At 42.2% G+C, this 21,297-nt stretch overlaps 1 protein-coding gene across 1 annotated transcript in view; it reads left to right on the top strand.

Moving 5' to 3' along the window:
• The window catches only part of KMO (kynurenine 3-monooxygenase), a 142,402-nt gene that overhangs the window by 77,585 nt on the left and 43,520 nt on the right, over positions 1 to 21,297 (top strand). Inside the window, exons 6-7 of the mRNA XM_088481624.1 lie at positions 13,357 to 13,444; positions 14,994 to 15,159. Of these exons, the coding sequence (XP_088337750.1) occupies positions 13,357 to 13,444; positions 14,994 to 15,159 (254 nt within the window). The remainder of the gene's footprint in view (positions 1 to 13,356; positions 13,445 to 14,993; positions 15,160 to 21,297) is intronic.

The following is a 21,297-nucleotide window of genomic DNA, read 5'->3' as shown; positions in this document are numbered from 1 at the left end:
TTCTTTTTGACAGTGGCATGCAGGAGATGCTGTCTGTGGCCCGAAAAATTTCGGGACATTTTTGCCATTCAGCCACAGCATGCAGGAGATTGCAGCAAGAACAGTTGAATTTCTTCTGCCACGAACTGAAGAAAGGGGTGGTAACCAGGTGGAATTCCACCCTTTATATGCTTCAGCGGATGGATGAACAGCAAAAATCCATCCACAGCTATACCACAAGCCATGACTTTGGGAGAGGAGGGGAAATGCTCCTTAGTCCAGCACAGTGGTGAATGCTTTCCATCATGTGCAAGGTGCTCAAACCATTCGAAGTAGCCTCCTGTGAAGTGAGTTCAGACACTGCTAGCTTGAGTCAGGTGATTCCCCCTAATTAGGCTTTGGGAAAATCCCCTTGAGAAATTGAAGGAGGAGGTTAAACAAAGCGATTTTGCTAAATATGTCGGACTTATAGATCAAGTCCTTTGTTCGCTTTGCCTGGATCCAAGGGTTGCCAATCTCTCTTAAATTGGATTTCTATATTGTGGTGACTGTGCTTGATCCTAGGTTTAAGTGGTATAATGGGTCTTTCTTTCCAACTGACCCAGGTCTTAAGAGATGCAAAGTGCTCCTGTTGAGCAAGTTGGCAACTCAAGAGGTACACTACACGGCATCATCTCCTCTTTCAGTTTCTAGGGCAGCTGCCAGGAAAAAACTCAGCTTTCCCAAAAGACACAGTGGTGATGCAGAGGAGTCAACACAACATTGTGACATCTGGTCAGATTCCAAGAGACCCACTGGTGATAATGATGAGGCAATTCAGTGCACCAGAGTGAAACATTATGACATCTGGTCAGGCTTAAAAGAATTGCCCACAATTATTGACATTTCTACTGTGACTCAATCTGGTATAGTAAGCATTAATAGGATGGTGAATGATTATTTTAATGACAATGTACAAATTAGCATCTCAGACAGTACCATTGAACACTGGGAGGAAAAAAGGCAATTTTCAAGTTTTTTTTGTAGAAACTAATTTGTTTACTTAGGCTGCCCACCTTCTAATGTGTAACGATAAGGAATATTAAGCATAGCTGGGAACCTCATAAGCTAGTTGCAAAAATGTTTAAAAACTGATGTTCATAAATATAAACTACAAATTCTATGAGGGAGACCTTTGCCACCAATTACTATAAAGTATAGATACATCTGTAATGGTGGATTCCAGTGGGGATGAGCCAATATTGTGTGGTGGTGGTTTTTGGTGGTGGTGGTGATGATATTAACAACAATGATGAGGGTAAAGATGATAATGACATCTTCAACCATGACAAAGATTAACAACACTGCTAGCTGCCTTAAGTCCATTGGTAGCTTGGTTTGTGGGGGCCTAAACAAACCAAGCAGTTCAGCCACTGAAATGGCAGTTTGTGCTGCTGAAGTGCTTGGTTTGCTAAACTGTGCATGTCATTTTTAATATACAACATAAGAGTGGGTAGGAGGGCCCAAGGGCAATTCCATCATACACCACTTTTCATTATGGGCTTTGTCAAGATTGTGTGCATTTGACAGGTGGTGTATATTACTGTTCTTACCTAGGTCGTTCCCCCTTTTTTTTTTCTTCATCACCAGCTTCTGATTTAGGTGTATATGCCCCATTTGCTATAGCTTCTCCACAGACACAGAATAGTATTATCAAATTATGTAATCAAATAATAATCATCGACTTCAGCTAGGCTGTTACTCTGCCTCAACACTCTTGTGTTGTCCTGAGGCTTGTGATTTGCGGTTTGGGTTCATTTTCCACTCTAAAAATCACATTGGCATTTTGTAAGCTTGTTTTTTCATAGTTTTATCCATATCTCTGATTAACGTTCTAATATAATTAGCACCAAAAACAAATCGATCAACAATCAATCACAACTTTACCTGGCTTCCACTAAATATTTCACATCCTTTTACCTATGCTGGTCTCGGGCTTCTGATCTTGTTTTTTATTAATGAAAACATTGTATAGTTTATTAAGCTGCCGTTCTGCCTGCCACTACAGTGCCACGGTTTCCTATATGTGATCTATTCTTTTAAACTGCCATGTGTTTGTGCCGATGTTCTGTCGCTTAGTTTAGCCAGCCAGCTTGCTGCAGCCTTTGGCAAATATTGGTGAAAACAATATTGTGAGCTGTGAGTTGGTCAAAATTAACTGGAAATGACTGGAAATTAATGTTATTGAGGTTATTGATACTGTAGGAACAAAAACAGGCCCAAATTACATGATGTTAGCTATTTTTAGATTTTTTTCAAATAAAGATCCTAAACCAAAACACTTCAGGGTGGTTTTGGTTTTGGCAAAACCAAAACATGACCATGTTTTGCAGGAACCTAAATAGGTCCATATTACATGAATTTAGCTGTTTTTTTTATTTTTTTTATCAATTTTAAAGAAATCCATAAATAAAATTAAACCAAAACACAACATTGATTTAGAACCAAAAACAAATGCATAGCATGAGGGTCCGTATGTTTCAGGTCATAGTATTTTTTTTTTCACCAAGACCCACAGACTTCTACGCGGACAAGGGGACTGAGCACATCAAAGGAGTAGGTAAGTATGAAGTGGTTTATTTTAATTTTAATAGAGGGTTAACACAGGCAGTGTGAGATTCCTGTAATTTAGTGGGAGTACAGGTGCCAGCGGACAGAGAATGTCCTGACGTGTTGGCACTTGTGGTTCTACAAGTTTTGGCATGCCGGGGCAGGCTTGCTTGTACCTTGACTCACTGTAAAAAAACAATATTTTCTATATTTTACACCATTACCCCCACATCCAATGCCACCAGGGATGAAAGAGCCCTGGGCTGGTTGATTCTCAGGAAGGGGGACCCCATTTTATTTTTGGGGCCTTCACTTTTTTGGGGAGTTTGGGGCTGGTTTTACGTTATGGCAGGGGGGGGCCTCACTGTGTATTTCCCTGCTAAAGTGTAAACCCCCCACTGGTTCAGCTTGGTACTTGTTACTGGAAATAGAGGGGAACCCAACGTCGATTTTTTTTTTCTTTTCTGATTTTCCAGTACCAGACTGGGCTCATAGATCCGGGGCAGGCTATGCTTTTGGGGGTTATATTAAAAATATATTAATGACTGTGGTGCAGGGATATCTAACTAAGTAACCAGAGTGCAGCTGCCAATCAAGGAAAGCTGTGCAATGTCTCCAAAAAACAATGAATAATATATTGGCTGTGCAGTCTAGTCAAATTTATTCCAATACATTTGCTATAAAAAACATTTATTTATCAAATCCCATGTAGATAATAACAATATAAAATCACAAATACATTAAAACATATATTCTAGTCATGAGTGACTGATGTGTATTGTCCCGTATTGAAGTGCTAATTATCACTTTTGAAATGAGGGGTAAATATTTACCAAGTCCATATAATGTCACCTTATTGGATGCCGATGCTGCTGTATATAGCCCCAACTTGTATCCTAACTGCTGGCTCAAAGATTGTCCGCGATATTAGTAGGCCACACAGTAAGGCAAGTGTCTGGTTGCACTGTTCCATATGCCGGCGTTCCACTTGTCTCCGGTATACTCAGTACCATGTACTGTAGTCGGGATGTAGTAGCCGTGGTATTTCGGATACCAGGTGATGTAATCACAAGGCTCGGCTGCTGGGGTTTACGGAGACTCAGGCTGAAAGCTGGTGCTCTGTTAAAGGAGGTAATGTACACTCCAGCATATACTGATGTATCGGGTGTTGTAGCGCTAGCACACGAACCCATTCAGCAGCCACAGCCGAATAAATACAACATGTACTACATAAGTGTCAGTCTGTGATCAAAGTGTTTGAAAATAAAGCCAGACAATGCGCGGGGGGGAGGGTACAACATTAATACTAAATATCGTAACCATAAAAGCAGCAGCAGATGACTATGGGAATGATATTACTAAATAATAGGCTCGATTTATAAAGGCTAGGGGGTCTTCCCGTTATTGCGGTCCATTTCAAACCTAATGTAGTTAATTTATGTGCCATGTGTATACTGATGTATAGATCTGCATTTGAATACCTGCAGATTCCAGTATCTGTGTTGATTCCCTATCTGTCTAATATGTCAGGGGCATCATGTTAATGAATGACTCCAAAAAAGGGTTAAAAGGTATGTGCAGCAAGAAATAATATACTCATGTAGAATAAAAATCAAAACATAAAGAAAACTAAAAGAAAAGAGAGAAGGAAAAGGGTGGTTGTGAAAAGTCAATGAAAGGACTACATATCCCATTCAACCGCACTGTCCTGGTATATTATGACATAGGACCCCCCGTCTTCCTGTAAATCTTCAATATTATTGTTGGATTGCTAAAAAGGTGAAAAATGTGTGATCTAAGTAAACTGTGTATGATATCCTTAGCAAAAAAGAGAGTGATTAAATTGCTTTATAACTAAAGTGAAAAACGTGACAGTGAACAAAACATCCTATATCATGAATAACTCTCATCCTTGAGTGAGGCATGTGATGCAACTAATGAAAACTGTGTAGGACACCCTTACCACAAAATTGGGGGAGATAAAAATCATATCATGCTTGGTGAAAAAGATGGCAATAAGAGGATATTTTGTTCAACCCTCATCAAAGATGGTATCTACTACATAGGGAATATATAGGAGAGTGATAAATACTCCAATGAGAGACCTGAAATAGCAGATAGGGGAGTGAAAATATCCTTGGAGATTCGATACTATTTATTATTTACATATACAAATAAGAATCCGTAAATGTGGAGCTTGAAATATTTATGTCGGAATCATTTAGAGACCTTCCATAAACAGGAAATTCTGCAGGAGGTACGTGGTATAGACAGTGTCTGGGTAATCATCTCTGTTTATATCCTAGTAATAATATGCAGAGTTTATGTACCCCAATTTTTTAAGGAACGAACCGATTAAAAGGTATGTTTTAATATACTTTCATATAATTCATATCTGATAATTTTTTGATATTCAAAAAGAGTGCCCTACAAAGGAATCACTTGCTACATATTAGCTTAGGCTAATTAATAGGATTTTGACTACCTGATATTCGATTTCCAGGGAGCACCTCCAGCCACCACTTTAATTGATAGGGTTTTTTCTCCGTGCAATATAAGGATTGCTGGTTTCTACATTAATTTACATCTATCTTACCATTCTCAAAACATCCTGTGCGGGATCATTTTCTCTTTTGTTGATAAAGCCCTCAACCACTCAGTGGCGTCACTGTAGTTGGTGACAACCAGTGCACCAAATAACCCCCACATGTAAGCAAAAGGGGGTATGGCCTAATGGGGATGGGCATTGTCTCATGGCACACTCTGGGGGTGTGCCTAGCACTCTCAGAGATGCCAGGCTGCCGGGTCCTCTTCAGTGACTGGGAGCAGGATGTTGCGCAATAACATCACAGTGCAGCATCCAGCTCCAGGTCAATAAGGAGGAGCTGACATTTTGATGTCACCCCCTCGGAGGGTGACACCCGGTGCGGTCCGCACCCCCTTAGTGACGCCACAGCAACCATTTACACTCTTAACCACCACTGTGCCAACTGTTGCCTCCTCATTCTTGATCACCTATCCCCATCAGGACTTCTCCCATGAGAATGCCCTCCCGTGCTCAATCAGATATGCCTTCAGCCTCCCAACCGTCATATGTGCCCTTAAAACTAAATTCTTAATTGAAGCCTACCACTTCTCCTAATATCTAGTCTCTGCACTCCCCCCAACTTTGTTCCCCTCACCCTTGTGTCCACCCATAGTCCCCTTATATTGTAAAATCTCATGTAATTATGTAATCTGAGCACTGCAATTATGTAATCTATACATAGTATGAAATAAAGTTCTTGGTAGGCGTCTGTCTGTTTGGTCGGGCTAATCTCTAGAAACACTGGACAGATTTTGATGCAGTTTTCACTATTCTATAGAGAATTTGTAGAGGAAGGTTTAGCTATATAAAACATTCTTTTATGACAAAAGGAAGCCAAACATTGACAATTTTAGTGAAGCAAGGCAATGAAAAAATGGACGTGCGAACGCTTTCTTGGCTTACCATTAAACCATTAAAGTTATATCGATAGAATTTATTTTATAACATGTATTGATACAGATTATCTGGTTTCTCCAGAAAACTGATGTAAGCCATGTTTATTGATAAAACATTTCAGTTTTTCTCTTTTTTTTTTATTCCTATTTCATTTATGTGAAAAATTATTCTTTAATTTCAAATGAGTCCAATTACCGGTAAGAGTCTATTTTGGTATGACAATAAGTAAAGCACAAAGCCCCTGATTCAGACCCACTTGCGAGCGGCTGTCCGCTCGCAAGTGGGTCGATGGTCTGGACTGCACATGCGCACGACGGAGGGAGCTCCGTCGTGCGCATGCGCGAGACGCGACGAGCGAAGGACTTTCCTTCGCTCGTAGTGTCTGATCAAAGGGGGCGTGCTGTCGATGTTGATTGACAGCACGCCCCCTTTGGTGGGCGGGCCGGGGGCGTGCCTGCCAGACGGAGGCGTTCCCAAGGGAACGTCTACCGTCAGAAGCCGGCCCCACTGACATCACTAGTGATGTCAGTGGGAGTGATTTTGGCTGATAGAGCCAAAATCACTCCTGGCCTTGCGGTTGAGAAACTCAACCGCAGGCTTCTGCTCGCAGTGGCGATGGTCGCAATGGTCAAGACCATAGCGACCATCATCCTGCATGCTCGTATATGCTGTGGGTGGTGACCCACAGGTATACGAGCGTCCAAAAGGACGCTCCATATTTATGGAGGTGGGCCCTGATTCAGAGCGAGCGCTCTGGGCAGAGCGTCCGGCTCTGAATCAGGGCCAAAGACAGATACTTAACACGACTAGTTTACCTAAGTGGAGGATGTTTTTTAATTAACAACTTTACGTGGCCTTTTTGCGTGTCACGTCAAAACAAAATCTTATAATTTTGATGAGGGAACTAATGTAATCTACAAGGCAATCTTATAAGATCTCAGTTAAAAAAGACTATCGCTGTAAATTCAAAATTGCTCCTCCACTGACAGTTCTAGCATTACCTTTTACTCCTCTCTACAGGGTATTCCCCAACATAAACTCCCAAAAAACTAATTACCAGTCATTACCAGCTCAAACACAGATAAAAAAGACAGGACTTAAAATCGAAAAAAACAGAAAACCATGGCCATAGCTAGGGCATAACTGCCGACAATTTGGCTGTCCCCTCCGGGAGGCATTGCGAGGGGCATGATTCCTGATTGGGGATGGAGTGGGTGGCCATGACTGCTCGATCAAGTCATCGCAGCCCCACCCCTGCTAAACAATGCTGAGATTACCGGCATTATGCAGCAAGGGGCGGGGCCCTGATGACACAATTCAGCACGTATTGCACCATCGGTTCCCCTGGACCACTTACTTGTATTTTATAAGTGGGTGACCGCGGGGAAAGTGGACAGCGGCGTGGGGTTGCGGGCGGGTGCCACCCTAATTTCGGGAGACTTCTGGCCGTTCCGGTAGAATATGCAAGTATGACCTAAGGGGCCCTGGGGTTGAAACCGCTGCTGTCCCATGGCATTTGCATTCGGCTTGCAGGGTACCAGCAATGGCAACCATCCCATGCAATTCTACAACAGCCCTAGTGTTGACAGTTTACAAATTACCTTTAATTTGTGTTTCATTACTTCATCTTTAATGTTATAGAGATACAAGAATTCAGTGTAAAAGGAAAAAAGAAATTACATTGTAGTGCAGAATGAGTTTCTGGTAGATTTGATCTATTTCTGCCACGAACATGAGCATTTAGCTGCTGTTCTCGATGGAACGAGAATACAATTTTTGGATACAAAGAGTTAATCAAGCCACACCAACAAATATATGTTAAAAAATACATTTATTACAAAGTAAAAGGAAGAATACTTAACTTGCTTGTCAGATCTACGTAAAACATAGATGGCTTCATTCCCCGGAGCCTCCTCCAACACCTTGAAGCTGGGATCTCATACATCGAGCAATAGGCTAACTGTATACTGACAGGTTACATCTTATATAGGAAAGAAACGTATGCATAAGCATTTAACAAGTACAAAGGTCATTTGGAAATATTAAGTAAAAGAAAGCGTAAAGAATAGACAGTAGGGGGTCACTGTTGGAGATATCAAAGACATCTGACTATATTTATGGTGTGTACTTAGCTTAACTAAAGGTAACACCATATTTATTCAGGATTGGTAATGTCTGGCCACATATCTGGACACAGTAAGACACTATTTACTTAACTTAAACAGTGAACTTTGGCCCTGACTCAGAGCCACTCGTAAGCGGCCGCTCGTTCGTTCCGAGCGATGTTCGCTCATCTGCGCATGCGTACGGATTGTAATACGCACGCGCGAACCAGTCAGTTCGGCCGAAAATCGTTTGTTCGCTAAATAGCGAATGCCTGCTATTTTGAGTGACAGGAGGAGGCGTATGTGGGTGGTAACAGGGGAAGTAGCTTGAAAATGGGGAGTGGAATTCAGAACGCAGGCGTGCTTAAAGGTCAAAACGGGCATTTTAAGGGTGTGCATAATTAATACAGCAGCGTCATTGACCACGTCACTTGGTTGTTTTATAGTCAGAACTGCTCGCAAGATAGCGGTAGGAAAAACCAACCACAAGAATTGCGAGCAGTTCATACGCTTTTCGATGTACTCGATTAATCTAATAATTAGCGGACATGACGTATGGTGCGAGCGGCCAGGGGGCGTATTTTTCAAAATTACGACCGCAAGTTTTGTTCGCTCGTTCAGACATAGAGGCGTCAACAGATCGCAAAGAGCGAATGGTTCATTTGAATAGCCACCCCTTTTTTCTGAACGAACGACCGCAAATAGCGTCCGGCTCTGAATCAGGCCCTTTGTCCTGTCCTTGGGTTCTTTCTGTCGAGAACACCTTGTGCAATGTATATACATATACATTTCAACATAACTATCCCTTCTAATGTCTTGACCGTTATCTGATGCCTTATACATTTATAAAATCACACAACAATATGGCTTTCAGCAATCATTTTGGATTCCCAGTGCAATCCACCCATAATTTTATAATATACTAAGGCAATACACATTATCAGGTAAACAAACATGTATAAACACAATCAGTTGACACTTGAACATACTGAGTCCTTGATGGTAATTGTCCCGTGTGAGATCACACCAGATTCCAGTGATGTAAAGTCAATATCTCCTCACCCTTGCACTGTGGGTGAATCCATACAATTTAACAGTCTTTCACTGTTGTCATTGGCACTGTAATATAGTCTCTGATATACAGCAGTATGTATCATAAGAAAGCTTCTGGTATCACAATCCCGGAATAAACATGAGGTACGCCATCTTTCTCTTGATAATACATCCTGAAAGAAGGAAGAACAAGGTGAGTCTCAATATCTAATACAATATAATACATCAGTCCTATAGATATACTTTTTCAACTTAACTGTCTCAGTGTATTTGCTTAACAGCAAAATCTACATCTTAACCCTTGTTAAATCTAACTAAACAAACCGAAATAAACATTTTCTTTAATCAGGTGCTATACTGTAATAACAGATATATTCATCCTACTATAATATTTAAGCTATATGTAACACAGAAATTTACAGTTCCCTTAAAACATTCACACTCACTGTTTGTGGATAGTATAAAATAACCTTCCAGTGTACTCTATGCTGTGTTTGTTTAAGCTTCTCAATTGTTTGTTGTCAAACATGACCGTTTTCTGCATTGTCTCTCCAAGTCTTTGCACAATCAGTGCTGAGTCTGTGATGAATTTCACCATTCAGGCTATGGGCATATGTATTAGCATGTACAGAGGGCAAGCAACAATCACCAAAGAGTACAGTAGGTGTCCATCGCAGTGCGGCAGAATTGACTCCCCCATGTCCAGTGGGCACAGGGCCAGTAAAAGCTATCTGCCACACCTGTCCTGCTCGTTCTCCTCTCTATATAGAGCCCATGTCTTTGGTTCGCTTTTACTTGTAGTTCCACAGCTCATCTGTTTTGCATTTCTCCACGATGTTCTTGCCATCAACTGTTTAATGGGAATTTATTTTCTCTGGGCCCAGGTATACGTCTCTCGTGCTCCTCTGCAGCCACACTGCCCATGAGCCATTTCTCCCAGATTGTACAGTTCTGTTTGGTCTTCAGGGGTAAGTTCCACTGTTCTGTCTTGAACCAGTACATCCGTAACTTAATTGCCATCTAGTCCAGTGTGGGCATTGACATGGCCCACGGACACAGACCTACAAACACACAGGGCAGTGCCACCCCAGATTACTTTGCTGTGGACTTGCCAGTTGTTCTGCTTCCATGTCGGCATCCAAGTGGTGAAGCCTTGCAACACGGTCCAGCTGTCTGTGCAAAGAACTATAGGACTTTGTGTAACTGACTGGAATGCTGCTGCTGTCTAGCAGTGTCCTTGAGTTGTAAGTGTGGCTGATCCATCTGTGCACCACACAAGTTGCAACTGGTGTTCCTTTAATTTGGCATACAACTCTGCCACCTGTACTGGTCTCCCACCTATTTGCAGCAGGGGAAGCTCCTTTTCTTCACATGTCTGCCTGACAGTCTGCAAAGATGGCTGCATCGCTGCAGCACTGTAATCCAGTCCTGGTAACGTTAGCAACAATGGCTTAAACTTGACAAGCCCAGCAGTCAGCTGTGATATAACTGGTACAATGTGAGGGCTTTGTCGCTTCATGCAAATTCCTGTAAGTACCATCGTCCATGTATCAAAGTCTGATCTTGTATGCCTCTGTTATGCACAATCCATTCATCTGCTTTAAACTCCTCAGCAATCGACATGTCGGCTCTGGTAACTGCTGTTGGTGACTCTGCATCTGTAAGCTGATTTAAAACTATTGACTGATAAGGTCTTATCTGGAAATACACTGGGGTCGGATCTTTCTTACTACTCACAAAGCGCTTTTCTGCAATACAAAACAGTGTTTATATCATAAATCTTTCTCTGTTGCTGTCTGTTATCAAACAACATTTCCATTTCCCCACTGAGTTTGTGTGTTGTGGGTGTTGTGCATTGCCATATGTGATGGCTCACTGGTTATCAGTATCAGTGTGTTTTTCCACCACTACTGTCTCATTAATATCTGATAAATCAGAAACATCATTTTAAAAGCATACATTTTTATCATTGTGAAACTTCACAGTAACTATCTGATAATCATCATCATGGAGGCAGTCTTCTGTCTCAGGGGTATGGACTTTGACTGCAATCCTGCCCATCTCCCACCCCCTGGCTTTTGGTAATTCCCATTCATCACTGGGCATCATAACCACTCCCCCATCATCACTTAGCCCAACCTTTCCTAATGAGCACTCAGACATTTCCTGGTTATTGTTCAGTTCAGCACAGATAGCAAACTGGGCAGTATGTGGCAATAAAGGTGTACCATCAGGTGTTCCATCATTCAACTCACAAACCAATTGCATGTTGTGAGAAACATCATTTCCTAACACGTCTTGCACACATTTGTTGCCATTCAATTCAGAACCATACTCTTGTTCTAACACTGTGTCACTATCAAGATCTTCTGCAATATCACAAGACTCTACAGATTAATTCAAAGTTTCTATCTGAAAACTTTTTTTCTCAAAGGCAGCTGTGCTTGTAAAGTGTTCTGTCTCACTCTCACTAGCAGTTACTGCGTAATAAATCCCCTCACTGCCCTTCCCTTGGGAATTCAGGAGACAATGTGGACTAAGGCTTCGTCTCTCTATCTGTAATGGTGCATACACACGATCAGATTTTTCCTTCAGATATGAACGATAACGATTTAAAAATCGTTCAGTCGTTCATATCTGAAGGAAAATCGTTCATATCTGACATGCCTGAACGATGGACGATCAACGATGCGCGTTCCCGATGGTCAGATAACGATTTCTGACATCTGATGTGTTTGCAGTCAGACTTGGATGATTCCATTCATTTTAATGCAGTCAAAAATCGTTCAATCGTTCAAATCGTTCAAAACTTTGGTCAAATCGTTCAAATCGTTCAAATCGTTCAATCGTTCAGTCGTTCATCTGACAAATCTGACAAGTCTGACAAATCTGACCGTGTGTATGCTCCATAAGACAGGCTTGCTTTTTACTGTATTCTTCTGCACAGATTTTACACTTCATCCTCCCTTCACAACATATATGGGTCTATGTAATTTTTATGTTTCCCGGCCAGGTCCAGCAGCACAGCCACAAGCTCAGCAGACACAGCGGCTCTTTGAAGGCAGCCCGGAATATATAGTATACTCTATACATAATATACACTGTGCATGTATGTATGTATATATATATATATATATATATTATAGTATCTCTCTTTGTGTGTGTGTGTGTCTATGTATGTGTGTGTGTATATATATATATATATATATGTACCTCCTGGGTCATGTTGGTGGGTAAGTAATATATATATATATATATATATATATATACATATATTACAGTATTTGTATCTATGCATATGTATGTATATATAATATACTGTATATATGTGTATATATTATAAATAAATATGTGTATATATTCTATTTAGAGAGCATGTATGATTTTTGGATGTTGGAAACTGGCAAAAAAAGAGTGCAACATTTGCATGAGATAGGAAGGGGCAGGTGCATGATTAAATTTTTTTTTTAAACAAATGACAGCTGGGAGCTGATTGGCTGGAGCCCCATTATCATACGCAATGAGTTTTATCACTCTTTGATAAATGAGGCCCTTAATCCTTACCAAGCTTAATGCCTACACTGCACTTTATGCTAAAGGGAGTTTCCATTTGGCTAATGTAAAAATCTGTGCACCTGCAAGCAGGAAGCCGCTCCGCCCACTGTTTTTCTGTCCAGAGCCACAAACGTCACCATTAGTACTGGCACAAGGGAGATTGAGATGGCTGAAGGTAGGCGGTTAGCTATGCCCTCCATGGTGCTAGCCACAACCCTTGGCACAGATTACACCCCCACATCACTGGTCACACCCCAACATCAGTGGCCTGCCATGCTGGTTACACCCTTTGCAGCATCACACAATAGGCCCTTCATAAATTTCAGCTCCAGGCCCATGTGGACCTTAATCTGGAACTGAACCAACCCCTCCCCTTACTTGCTCCCTATTTGCTAATTTGTAAAGTAAAACTCACTGTCTGACTCAGGGTTTAATCCCCATCAGGCCGAATTTCCTTCTGGCATCCAAACAAATGTGCATCCAAAACTACATGAGCCCCAATGTGTTTAAACAAAGAGAATTGTAAATAAAATGTAAAAAAAGGGAATATTATTATAACTTTTTAGTTGTTGTGTCAATTTGTTTCAACAGCAGCAGAAAAGTATTCCAATGTGAAGTTACATTTTGAACACAAGTTGAGGTACTGTGATAACAACTGTGGCACAATGACTTTTTACAGGTAAGCAATACAGAGTCTTACATTAAGGGATTTTACACATCTCCAGGGAGGGAACTATACTGTAATTAGGTGAACTCAGGCAGTTGCTAGGGCAGTAATGGTTAGGGAGTGCCAAAAACACTGAGTGATATAATTTATCTGCCCCCACAGCACCACCACAATGAGAGCTGACTGCTGATATGGAGGAGAAAGTGGCAATTGTGACTTTATAAAAATACACACTTGACCACAATTAGCCTTTATGTAGAAAAGCAATTTTAATCAATTACAGTAAATAAAATATACTGTCAGAAAACCACACATTGTAACATAAACAACTTCACTTAGTAACTTCTACACTGATATCCTTCTGATGAAATTGGGATGTGTCATGGTCTCTTGTTCTTGTGACTCACAACTCTTTCTTATGTGCATAATCACTGCTTGGATCCTCATTATCCTCTTGGGAGAAAAGCCTTCATCTATATTTTCAGGCAGATAGTGAGCTTTAAAACACTATTTATGCTGCTATGGCACAGACCATCTAGAGATTCATGCAAATCTAAGGGACGGAATTCATTGGCCGAGACGCCAGGCTGCGCACATATTGGCCACTTACAGTAGTGCCAGCATGACATGTTCCCCAGGGCACCTCTATGTGGTGTGAGGGAATATAATATTATTATTATTATTATTATATATCTGGACAAACTAAATAAATGAAGACAAGGAATAACCCATCCCATGTAGGCACAGCTGACTTTATGTGCTATAATCAAGAACAGAACTACAGAGGATCTATGGGGCCCAAAATGAGAACTAGCTCTGCACTTCACCGCCTTGGATTGTAATGTACTAAGGGCCTGATTCAGCAAGGAAAGCGGTAACTAATACACACAGAATCGGTCGATTAATTTGCACTGCATATGCATCGCATGACGCGAACTAGCAATTACAATGGGAACCGCGTTTGCAGTGGCGACGCAGACCCAGAGCACAGTGATTGACAGGAAGTGCCGTTTGTTGGTGGTGATGGGGGGTAGTCGGGTGAACGCAAGGATGCCAGTGCATTTCAACGCCATTGCAGGGGCGTGCATAAATTAGCCACTGCGATACCATATGCCTCTTGAGGTCTCATAGCGTGCGCTGAAGTTAGCAATTCCTGAGTGTGGTCTGACCTGCCTTAACTGTGCGTATGGAGCCGATGTTACCTATGGTTTCGCTATGTTGCCCTAGTATACGGATGTGAGTAAGGGGAAGTTGGCGTCCTTATGTTAGGCTGTAATCGCAATGCGATTGCAAACATTTGCAGTTCACCGCTAATATTAGCAACTGCGGTGCGTATGTATTAGCAGTATAGCGATCCTTGCTGAATCAGGCCCAAATACTGATCAATGGATGTTCTATTATAGATTAGACAAACCCTGGGCAGACCTGTGACCAAAATATTTATAGGATAAATGGGACCTATATGTGTAATAACATTATCACAAAACCTGATTAAGTTGTACTGCAAATGATGTGTTAAATGGCATCTTACGAAATATTTGTATTTATTTATATATATCAGCAAGCAGGGAAATCTAACACAGGCAAATGCAGATTTGATTGTCGGATGTGATGGTGCATTCTCTGTTGTACGAAAGCAATTCATGAAAAAGATACGCTTCAATTACAGTCATGTATATATACCTCACGGTTACAAAGAACTGACCATTATTCCAAAGAATGAAGAGGTAAGGGTTAAACGTAAAGTCACATATACTATGTTACACCAATTAAATGCACAACAAAAGAATAGCTAAAATACCAACTTTCACTCTATTGTTTTCATGTATTTGTGTCCAATAGCTATGTACAACACTTGTGTTTAGCTACTTTTACAGTGTATCATATATTCAGCAACATAAATGTGGTTGCAGATCTCCTCTTCTTACAGCCTACCAAAGTACTTTATGTTGTAGTAAATGAGTGACAACTACTTAGTAGGAGACAGGTGTGAAGAATCCAGATTCCCACAATTTTATATCAATAAATAGAATATCCAAGCCGGGTCCTGGAGATTTCTGTTTTCTATGAAAAGCTGAAACATGGAAGGAACCTAGAGAAAACCGTTTATCATGTTGTGGTGCAGACATACTGTATATAAATCAGTTCTCTTAAAAATCTCAAGTATGCATTTCTGCAAGATTTAATGATTACACTATAAATGTAGAATAAAGCTAAGCGGCTGTGCATGCATACCTCCCAACCTGGGAGGGGGACTCGGAACACCCTTGGCATTTCCACATAACCATGAAATGTGCCGAGCCTGCGTCACGCTTGGGATGTGCCCAGCGTTTTCTGGGCCATTGGGCTGCCCCCAGCATCTGTATTCAGTGCTTTCCATGGAGAAAAGCAGCTAAAAAGAGTGCCATCCCAACCATTCCCCCATGGGACACTGAGGCTCACAGGTGGGACAAGCAGTAGTAAACTTTGTGGTGCATCATACATCATATTCAGAGATTATTGAATTTACAGTAAATAGGAATCATATGAGCATTCTGACTAGATAATGCATAAAAACGGATTATACAGTACAGTATGTTTAAGAAAATCAGCATGTTCCATACTCAAATATGACACTGAAATGTTACTAACATTGTGGGGAGCTTTCTATAGTGTGGTTTTGTAAGACTGCAAGATTTCCTGCGATTTTTTTTCTTATTGTTTTCAAACTGCAGTATTTAAAAAGGTAAAACTGCTGATAATCCACTGTAAAATCACGAGGCTGAAGTTGGCTTCTTATTCACTTCTTATACAAGCTCCAGCTTCTTATTCACTTCTTATACAAGCTCCAGCTTCTTATTCACTATTTATTCATTTTCCAGCTCCTTATTCAGAAAATGTTATATTAAAACATTTAAATAAAGTTAGATCACTAAACTAACACTGTGAAAACAGAGAATTGTGTCCCTTACACAGTTTTCAATTGTTATTTTCCTGGCACAATAAGGATTTGGGCATAAATAGGGCAGTAAAGCAGGCACAGGCACCACATTTTGTTACTTTGAATAAGAAGCTGTAGTTGTGTAGGGGTTAACTAGCTTCGGTCATAAAATGTTACACTTGAAACCCACAGAGGGCGGTCTGGTAAATATGACCCACTTGCCATTTGCCTTGACCAACAAAGATTTTGGCATGAATAGGGCAGTAAAGCGGGCACAGGCACCAGATTTTGTCATTTTGGATAAGAAGCTGTAGTTGTGCAGGGGTTAACTAGCTTCGGTCATTATATTTTACACTTGAAACCCACAGAGGGTGGTCACGTACATATGACCCACTTGCCTTGACCAACAAGGATTTTGGCATGAATAGGGCAGTAAAGCGGGCATAGGCACCACATTTTGTCATTTTGAATAAGAGGCTGTAGTTGTGCAGGGGTTAACTAGCTTCGGTCATCAACTTTTACACTTGAAACCCACAGAGGGTGGTCAGGTACATATGACCCACTTGCCATTTGTCTTGACCAATAAGGTTTTGGGCATGAATAGGGCAGTAAAGCAGGCAAAGGCACCAGATTTTGTAATTTTGAGTAAGTACTTGTAGTTTTACAAGGGTTAAATAGCCTTGGTCAACAACTTTGACAATTATGACCCCACACCTCTGAGCATGGTCTGGTATTGAAATACATGAATAAACATCGGTGTGTGGTTCCCCTTTTATTCTGATATCCAGCACTAGGCTGGTTATAGGGAGGAAGGGGGTAACACTATAGCAGGGAGACACACTTAGCGTGGTGTCCTCCTGCCATCACATTAACCATCCCCAAACTATTCAGCACAGTTCTGGAATCTCTCAGAAAGCTGGTACAGTGGCATTGGCGTAATGAGGGGGGTGCATGTGGGGCACCATCTGACAGGCCCGGCAGAGGTGGGAGCTGATGGCCAGGGCGATGTCCAGTGCTGTGACCAAGTGTTTGATCCCAGCGCATTAGTCCTGCTGTCTGGCGAGATGTGTCCCCAGCAGGACACATCAGTGTCCAGCACTAGGACAGTATGTTTGTTTCCAGTGCCGGTCAAGGACCAGCGGCAGCTGACATGTGGTGCCAGCTGCTAGCTGAGTGCAGCTCGTGGACCGCCGGCCATTGAAGAGGGGTGATCATTTGAGTTTGAGCCAATCACAACGGTGACAATTTTGACAATATGAGCCATGGCGTGCGGACCGGCAGCCAATAGAAAGCTGCCACAGTGAGCCAATCGTTGTATTCCGCGTCATGGCTGGCTACGCCCCCATGGCGTCTGACGTCCGACATCTCTGGGTGGAAGAGTCAAGTTTGGCGGAAATGGGTGAAGAGCTCCATCAGCCGTGGAAGAGTCCAGAAGACACCGGCCTCAAAAGAGAAGAGCTCCAGCAGCTGCAGAAGACACCAGTCTCAATAGAGAAGAGCTCCAGTGGTGCCACTGCTGGCCAAAAAGGGCCAACGGCAGAAGAATGTGGCTGAGGACTGGAGAGTGATGCAGTGGTTGGGAAGTAAAAGAGCGAATGAAGCTCCTCACTGCAGCCTCTCCCACCGGACAGGTAGGCCTTCTATGAGGCCTTGCCATCATTATCCCCTCCCTAGACCACCAGGTTGTCAGGCAGTAGCACGTAGGGGTCATCAGGCCTTAGGCCTGTGGCACAAATAGGTGGACATTAGGCACGTGCTCCTAAGGCTATAAGTGACCCTGGGCAATAGGCCCAGATCACATAAATAGGGGGAGTGCCAACTTCTCATCTTGCCCTGTGCGCCAAACACCCTAGTTATGCCCCTGGACCTTGGTCATTGCTACCTGGGTTGAGACTGCTGTGGCAGTGGGAGTTTGCCAGCTCAAGGTGAAGACTACAGGAAGACCTGAGATCATGGGAGTTGGCCCACCTCGGGTATAGAACACATAGTGGTCGTGGCTGAACTAGGCTTAGTTTAGCCAAAGACTACTGTACTGGTAAGTCTAATTGCATTGTATTTTCATTCAATTGCATGCTATTTTAATTGTTAGGCATTAGGCCTGTGGCCACTGTGGGCTTTAAGCGCTAATCAGCAGGGACGGCCTTTGTTAGGCGGACAATAAGCTTGAACCAGAGAGGGTGTTAGTCCCACAAGGTATAAGGGGCATTAGGTCATATAGGGTTAATTTGGGTTCCACATCATTAACCCATTGTTAGGTGGGCAATAGGCCCTACATAGTGTCATGGATCCCTAGAGGCAGGCAGTAGGCTTGAGGCAGCAGATGATCATTAAGCCCTGTAGGACTGTTCTTCTGATTTGATAAGAATGTATTGTGGTTTGTAACCTTGTTACCTCGTCATCTCAGCTACTGCAATCAGGCCTCCATTAAAAGGTAGGCTGTAGTAAGGTACCAGTTTGTGATTATTGTAATGCTTTGTAATTGCATTATTACATTGTCGTGTAACAATTATTGCATCTTTGGTGTAGATGCATTGTTGGGGAACATAGTAGTAGCATGGTGATATGGCGTGCACTACATCCAGTCAGTATTGCTGTTGACAGGGTGCTGGTGTATGTATGAGTAGTCAGGTTGGTGTGTGTGGTATCACTAAAGAAAGAAGTCAGTATAGTGAAGCCTCGTGGGTGGCAGTTTTTTTGTGTTTATTTCCATGTACCGAAATCCGGACCATTTGTCCATTGCCCAAATTATTTATGCCCAAATCCTTGTTGGTCAAGGCAAATGGCAAGTGGGTCATATGTGCCTTACCACCCTCTGTGGGTTCCAAGTGTCAAATTTGTTGACCAAGGCTATTTAACCCTTGCACAACTACAGCTTCTTATTCAAAATAACAAAATGTGGTGCCTGTGTCCACTTTGCCGCATTACTAATAGGGATGTGCAGGCTCGGATAGGTTCGAGTTTGCACGTGGAGTTCGGATTTTTCCCTCCAAAAAAACGGAACTCAGAACGAGGCAAAACGTCATCTTGCATGGACGAACATCATCATTCCTGGACAAAAGACCAGGAATGATGATGTTCGTCCATGTAAGATGACGTTTTGCCTCGTTGTGAGTTCCGCGTGCAAACTCGAACCTATCCGAGCCTGCACATCCCTAATTACTAATGCCCAAAACCTTGTTGGTCAAGGCAAATGGAAAGTGGGTAATATGTATGTGACCACCCTCTGTGGGTTTCAAGTGTAAAATTTGATGACCAAAGCTAGTTAACCCCTGCACAACTACAGCTTCTTATTCAAAACGAAAAAAATGTGGTGCCTGTGCCCGCTTTACTTGCCTATGCATGTCAAAATCCTTATTGGTCAAGGCAAGTGGGTCATATGTATGTGACCAACCTCTGTGGGTTTCAAGTGTAAAATTTGATGACCGAAGCTAGTTAACCCCTGCACAACTACAGCTTCTTACTTAAAATGAGATAATCTGGTGCCTATGCCAACTTTACTGTCCTATTCATGCCAAAAACCTTGCTGGTCAAGGCAAATGGTAAGTGGGTCATATGTATGTGACCACCCTCTGTGTGTTTCAAGTGTAAAATTTGATGACCGAAGCTAGTTAACCCCTGCACAACTGCAGCTTCTTATTCAATGAGATAATTCGTGCCTATGCTCGCTTTACTGCCCTATTCATGCCAAAATCCTTGTGGGTCATATGTACGTGACCACCCTCTGTGGGTTTCAAGTGTAAAATTTGATGACCAAAGCTAGTTAACCCCTGCACAACTACAGCTTCTTATTCAAAAAGACAAAATGTGGTGCCTGTGCCCGCTTTACTGGCCTATTCATGCCAAAATCCTTATTGGTCAAGGCAAGTGGGTCATATGTATGTGACCACCCTCTGTGGGTTTCAAGTGCAAAATTTGATGACCGATGCTAGTTAACCCCTGCACAACTACAGCTTCTTACTTAAAATGAGATAATCTGGTGCCTATGCCAACTTTACTGTCCTATTCATGTCCTATTCATGCCAAAAACCTTGCTGGTCAAGGCAAATGGTAAGTGGGTCATATGTATGTGACCACCCTCTGTGTGTTTCAAGTGTAACATTTGATGACCGAAGCTAGTTAACCCCTGCACAACTACAGCTTCTTATTCAAAATGACAAAATGTGGTGCCTGTGCCCGCTTTACTGCCCTATTCATGCCCAAATCCTTATTGTGCCAGGAAAATAACAATTGAAAACTGTGTAAGGGACACAATTCTCTGTTTACATAGTGTTAGTTTAGTGATCTAACTTTATTTAAATGTTTTAATATAACATTTAATGAATAAGAAGCTGGAAAATTAATATGAAGTGAATAGAAGCTGGAGCTTGAATAACAAGTGAATAAGAAGCCAAGTTCAGCCTCGTTGTAAAATCCCCATTGTACAAACTGTCTCACCGTACACATTTTTCACTTTTCACTGTAAATATATCAAGAAAATCTAGCTACAAAAAGAAGAGTTTTGGTGTGAGAGGCAACATAGTGCAAACCGCAATGTTCTTGTATGAAAAAATGTATTGTAATTGCTCTTGCTGCACAACATAGTCCGTTCCTCTTCAAGATTGAGGCCCGAACAAAGAGATGTTGTCACGAGCCGCCGCGGCTCGCTTCGTCATAGAGTTCCAGTCGTTGCTAGGCGACCTGGACGTCATGACTCTTGTGGCCAGCGGTTCCCTGCCGGTCGCTGGGTGACAGGGACGCCGGGTTCTGGGCCGGGAGAGCCGTGCAGCGATCCAGCTGCAGAAAATTTTCAATACAGGGGGCTTGCCAGAGTAGCTGGCTTCTGATTGGCTCCTCTTCTCTTTATCTGGTAGTCAGCCCTGCCAGACCCTGCTGGTTATAGCTCCTGCTTGCTGCGTGAGCCCCATGTCCTTTTTCCTGGTGCCTGTATTCCTCTGCCTGCCAGTGG

Source organism: Taudactylus pleione, unplaced genomic scaffold (assembly GCF_031769625.1).
Source record: "Taudactylus pleione unplaced genomic scaffold, aTauple2 ptg000275l, whole genome shotgun sequence".
Lineage (NCBI taxonomy): Eukaryota > Metazoa > Chordata > Amphibia > Anura > Myobatrachidae > Taudactylus > Taudactylus pleione.
This window is presented reverse-complemented; position numbering and strand designations above follow the sequence as displayed.